The sequence below is a fragment of the Pleurodeles waltl genome, chromosome 4_2 (assembly GCF_031143425.1).
Source record: "Pleurodeles waltl isolate 20211129_DDA chromosome 4_2, aPleWal1.hap1.20221129, whole genome shotgun sequence".
In the NCBI taxonomy this organism is placed as follows: domain Eukaryota; kingdom Metazoa; phylum Chordata; class Amphibia; order Caudata; family Salamandridae; genus Pleurodeles; species Pleurodeles waltl.
The window spans coordinates 1,071,056,318-1,071,062,317 of record NC_090443.1 but is presented as its reverse complement, the minus strand read 5'-3'; the positions used below and the strand labels follow the sequence as shown (position 1 = coordinate 1,071,062,317).

General features: G+C 46.9%; 1 protein-coding gene across 1 annotated transcript in view; it reads right to left on the bottom strand.

Annotated features, from left to right (window-relative positions):
- Window positions 1-250: 250 nt before the first annotated feature.
- LOC138294059 (uncharacterized) overlaps window positions 251-6,000 on the bottom strand; it is a 68,360-nt gene continuing 62,610 nt past the window's right edge. Inside the window, exons 3-4 of the mRNA XM_069233305.1 lie at window positions 503-3,838; window positions 251-324 (exon numbers count right to left, since the gene is read on the bottom strand). Of these exons, the coding sequence (XP_069089406.1) occupies window positions 251-324; window positions 503-3,838 (3,410 nt within the window). The remainder of the gene's footprint in view (window positions 325-502; window positions 3,839-6,000) is intronic.

Here is a 6,000-nt window from a genome sequence, read left to right as displayed (position 1 = left end):
ATCTTTGGATCCACTCATTAGCTCCCTGAATCATTGCTAATCTCCACCGATCCACAGATGTCTGGAGCCATAAATAATTTCACTGGATCCATAATGACCTTATGAGACCCACTAATCTCCTGGGAATCACAGTTAACTCAGTGAAACCACTGATCAGCACCAAGGATCCGCTGATCATCCCCAAGGATTCATTGATCAGCACCAGGGATTCACTGATGATCATCATGAGTGAACTGATCATCCACATACGCTAATCATTCTGAATACAGTGATCATCTCTATGGATCCACTGATCACAATCATCTCCTGGAATGCAGTACTGCGCTGATTAATTGATCTTGAATGTGGTCAAAGTAGCATACAAGTGTATTGAAGCTACTCAGATGATAAACTTCAGACGTTTTGACCCAATTCAACAACACAGAATGTATGTGTGGGCAGATGTGCATGCATGTGCATTTGTGCATCAAAAATGGTTTCTTCTCATGAAAGTATATACTACCTGATGCTGCTGTAGTGAAGACGTCTTGTTCTTCTGAAGAGGAACAAGTGTTGCTCTGCATCCTCTCAGAGTACGGGACATCTCCGCCATAATCCTCTCTTACTCTTTCAATGACCGGTATAATTTCATTGTTCACAACTACAAAACACTGTTTTTCAGTTTGGGATTCGAACTGTGGATGGATCTCACCAGGAGAGGAATGGTGTGCAATGTCACTGGGTAAATGGACTCCATATGGCAAAGACGCCTGTGTTTTATGTAAAGCAGAACCTGCATTGGAGAATGTGTTATCCTCCAGTGCTTGAGGAGCCACATGTACATATTGTTCGATACCCTCTTGCATATTTGAGTCCCGGGCATCCTGAGTAGATGAACTCACTCTAGCTCCAGCCTTTGACATACTCTCTGGTACCACAGTCACAGACTCAAGACTGTGGTTGTCAATGCCAGCTCTGCTCTCAGAACGCAGATAATCCTTAATGTATGGTCTCACCCAACCTTCAGTCTTGGATAAGGCCTCAGATTTCTCAGTAACTAAATCTGCCTTGCGGTTCTCTGTGTTTAGGTCTTCACTTATTGACCTGTCCTGAGACCTTTTATTCATAAATTCTACCCCACCCTTCTTTATGTTCATTCTCATATCAGGTGCGAGGTTATCTGTTCTCTTGATATCTTCATATTTTTCAATCCCTGCAATGCTCTTACAGTTTACAGTTGCAACTCCTGTCTTAAAGTTCTCAGCGCTTGTTATCCTTGTAGGGTCATTGGGGCTCTTACTAGATGTCCTCTCCCTTAATTCAATTGTTGACATTTTCTCTGGTTTGACAGTCCCAAATTTTACCTGACAGCTCTCAGTATTCTCATTGCCCATGATCCAAGCATTTCCCAGTTCATTAACCATTGGCCTCCCCTCTGGCTCCACAGTTACAATCCCTTCCTTAAGCTTGGCAGTACTATCTGTTCTCTCAGGTCCATCCCCTCGTGTGTGCTCAGATTTCACTGCTACAAATCCTGCCCCACAGTTCTGAAATGTATCTTTGATCTCAGGTTTGAGGGGGCTAATGAAAAAAGATTTCTCCCAATCACTATTTGTTTGCCCACTTTCTGCTTTCACTTTCAAAACTACAGCTGTAGAGTTCTTAATGTTCACAGAACTCTCCACTTCTGAGTGACCAATGCCATGTTGCCTCTCCGTTTCTTCATTCTTTGTCAAACACTCTTGCTTCATGGTCACGCTGACCTCCTTCCTCTCAGGTTCTGGGTTATCCACTTTGCAAGAAAACTCGACTCCTTCAATACGTCTGTTGTGCTCAGATTTCACTGTCACAGGACCTCCCTTATGGATCCCAGTGCCCTCTTGTCTGTCAGCGTGACCGATAGCAGACGTCACTGGGCATCCATCAATCTCTGACTGTCCCTCTGGTTTTATACCTAGAAATTGTACCGCACTTTCCTCCCTCCTGCCAGGTTCAGTTTTGTGTTCACGGGAAGCTTTCCAATCCATAACCTCTGACGGACTCTCTGGATTCACAGTTAAAAACCCTGCCTTGCAGTTCTCGGGGTTATCTTCTATCTCATGCTCAGACGGTTGCATGTCGCTGTACTTCTCCCATTCTACAGTCATGGAAAGCCTTTGCTGTTTACTGGTCACACGCCCTTCCACTGAGTTTCTAGTAATCTCTCGACTCCCAGGGTCAGATAGATCTGCTCCAGATGTCTCTTTCCTGTTGCCATTCCTTTTCCTGCCCTCAGATTTTACAGCTTTCACCCCTGCCTTGAAGCTCTCTGACCTGGATGTCATAGGGTGCCCCCTGGCACAGTATTTCTCTGATTCAACAACCACCAGCCTTTCAGGATCTATCTTCTTGGAAGTGTTGTTGCTGTTTTCTCTCCCTGGCTCAGGCTGCTGCATGATGATGCAATCCTTTGAATCTTTAACCATTTTTGCACCTTCTGGCTTCAGAGTAGATAATTCTGCCTTGGAGCTCTCCAGGTTTGCTTGACCCTCACTTTGAAGCCGATTCATGGCATATAATTGCTCTTGTTCCACATGCTTACATTTCATAGTGACACGCCTTTCCTTGGAGTCCTCCATCTTCTCCTCACATTCTTGGTGATTAATAATAAAGCAGTCCTGTACATCTTCAGTCTTTGACCAATCTTGTGGCCCCACTGTAACACGCCTTACCTTAGACTCCTCTCTACCCTCCCCCTTGACTTGTTCGGAGTGTTTGATGATACTGCAGACTACACCTCTTTTACTTGTTGGCCCATCTCCTGGCTCCACAGGGACACACATCGTCTTCAACGACTCCATACCCTCACTTTTGTCTTGTTCAGAGTGATGTATGATGGTGGAATCCACACCTTCATCCTCTTTTGAGCCATCCTCTGGTTCCTCTGTGGCACACAATGACTTATAGCTCTCTATACTTTCTCGCTTGCCTTTTTCAGAGTGAGTCATGATAATGCATTCAACACCCTCATCACTCAACCTATCTTCAAGATTCACTGTGGCACACAATGCCTTCGATGGCTGTGTGCTCGTTCTCATCTCTTGTGAGGAACAAGTCATGATAATGCAATCTCCACTATCGTCAATCTTTGATATAACTTCTGGTTCCACTGTGACACACACTTCCTCGGCGTTCCTTGTACTCTCACTTCTTTGACATTCAATAATGCAAGCGGCCCCTCCAGCTGTCATTGATCTAGTCTCTGACTCCAGGTTAACATTCACTGCTTCCAAATGCTCTGTATTGGCTCCCCTCTCATAACCATGGTGATTCACAATAAAGCAATCCTCGCCTTCCGCAGTTATTGGCCTATCGTCTGGTTCCACTGAGACACAAACCACTTCAGATAGTTCCATTCTCATCTCATGTTCATGATTCACAATGAAGCAATCCTCACCTTCATCTATCCTTGACTTTTTCTCAGGTGCCAGTATGTTACTCATTGTCTTAGACTCGTCGTTGCTCTCACCCTTTTCAGGCTCCACTATCACAACACAGACCTTGGAGTTCTCACAGCTCTCTATCCTGCTGTGCTCAGGTTGATCCATGAGGCAGGACTCTACCCCTTGTTCGTTCAATGGTATAACTTCAGAATTCACAATGATAAACCTTGCAACAGCACTTTCTGTCATTCCCACCCTCCCAACAAGTGTCTCTTCTTGGTTAGCACCCATCTGGATTTCTTCTGGCACCGCAGCCACACTCCTTGCAGTGAGGCTTTCAAGCCTCTCTCTGCCCTCCAAAGTCACAAGGCTCTGGTCAGATGACTCTTCAGAACTGTTCATTCTAAGGACATTCCTGAATTCCAAGGTCGTAACACCTAAGCACACAAAAGAGAAAAGAAAAAACATGGTAAACATTTCCGGTCTCTTTTGAGCATATATTCAGTTAGAAAGATGGCCCCAAGTAACATTTGTAATGCATTAATTAATTTTAAGTGATAGATATGTGTAAATAACGCCCAGACTGACATCTTTATTTATTTGGTCCCTGTAGGAAGTTGCCACTGTATATATTATCTCAAAGTGAGAGATAGTGTGCAGAGTCCAAGGGTTCCCCGTTAGAGGTAAGATAGTGGCAAAATTAGATAATTCTAATGCTCTATTTTGTGGTAGTGTGGTCGAGCAGTAGGCTTCTCAGAGGGTAGTGTTAAGCATTTGTTGTACACACACAGGCAATAAATGAGGAACACACACTCAAAGACTTAACTCCAGGCCAATAGGATTTTATATAGAAAAATATATTTTCGAACAACAAAATTCAAGATTTGAGGTAAGTATATAAAATGCAAGGTACTTCACACAGGTAAGTATGGAACTTTGATTTAAAACAGTAGTACACACAGTTTTAGTTAAAATGGAAATAAGCTATTTTAAAAGTGGACACTGTGTAAAAATCAACAGTTCCTGGGGGAGGTAAGTTTGGTTAGTTTTCTCAGGTAAGTAAAGCACTTACACAGTCATTCTCCAGGGCATAGGCAGCCCACCGTTGGGGGTTCAAGGCAACACCAAAGCTACTGCACCAGGAACGCAGGGCCGGTCAGGTGCAGAGGTGAAAGGAGGGCCCAAAACACATAGGTGCCTATGAAGAACAGGGGTGCTCCGGTTCCAGTCTGCTAGCAGGTAAGTACCTGCGTCCTCGGGAACCGGACCAGGGGGTTTTTGTAGAGCACTTGGGGGACACACACAAGCACACATAACACACCCTCAACGGCACAGGGGATGCCGGTTGCAGTATGCAAAGTAGGCGTTGGGTTTGCTATAGAAAGCAATGGAGCGACCCGGGGGTCACTCTGGCGATGCAGGCAGGGCACAGGGGGACTTCTCGGGCCAGCCACCAACTGGGCTAGGATGAGGGCTGCCTGCTGGTCACTCCTGCACTGATAGGTGGGTCCTCTTGGTCCTGGGGGCTGAGGGTCCAGTACTTGGTTCAGGCGTCGGGTTCCTTTGTTACCAGGCAGTCGCGGTCGGGGGGGCCTCTGGATCCTCTATGCAGGTGTCGCCATGGGGGTGCAAGGAGGTCGACTCAGGGTGTCCACGTCGTTGGAGTCGCCTGGGAGTCCTCTCTGCGGTGTTGGTTGTCCAGGACTCGAGCCTGGGGCATCAGGAACAGAGGGTGAAGACTCAAGCTTCTGGCGGGAAGTGAGAGTCTCTTTAAAGTTGTTTCAAAGTTGCAAGTTTGTTGCTGTTTCTGAACAGTGCCGCTGTTCTCGGGAGGTTCTTGGTCCTTTGGGTGCAAGGAAGTCCTCTGAGTCCTCAGAGGTCGCTGGTCCCGCTGGATGCGTCGCTGTGCAGGTTCTTTGAGTCTGGAGACAGGCTGGTAGGGCTGGGGCCAAGTCAGTTGTCGTCTCCGTCGTCTTTGCGGGGCTTTCACGTCAGCAGTCCTTCTTCTTTCTTCAGGTTGCAGGAATCTGACTTCCTGGGTTCAGGGTCGCCCCTAAATACTAAATTTAGGGGTGTGTTTAGGTCAGGGGGGCAGTAGCCAATGGCTACTCTCCTTGAGGGTGGCTACAACCTCTTGTGCCTCCTCCCAGAGGGGAGGGGGGACACATCCCTATTCCTATTCGGGGAATCCTCCAAAACCAAGATGGAGGATTTCTAAAGGCGGTCACCTCAGCTCAGGGCATCTTATGGGCTGTCCTGACTGGTAGGTGAGCCCTCCTTGTTTTTCTCATTATCTTCTCAGGGCTTGCAGCCAAAACTGGGGGCTGTGTCCGGAGGGGCGGGCATCTCCACTAGCTGGGATGTCCTGGGGGGCTGTAACAACAGGCATAAGCCTTTGAGGCTCACCGCCAGGTGTTACAGTACCTGCAGGGGGAGGTGAGAAGCACCTCCACCCAGTACAGGCTTTGTTCCTGGCCACAGAGTGACAAAGGCACACACCCCATGTGGCCAAATGCCCTCTGTGTGTATTTTTCAATAAGTCCCACACTGGCATCAGTGTGGATTTATTGTGCTGAGAAGTCTGATCCCAAACTTCCCA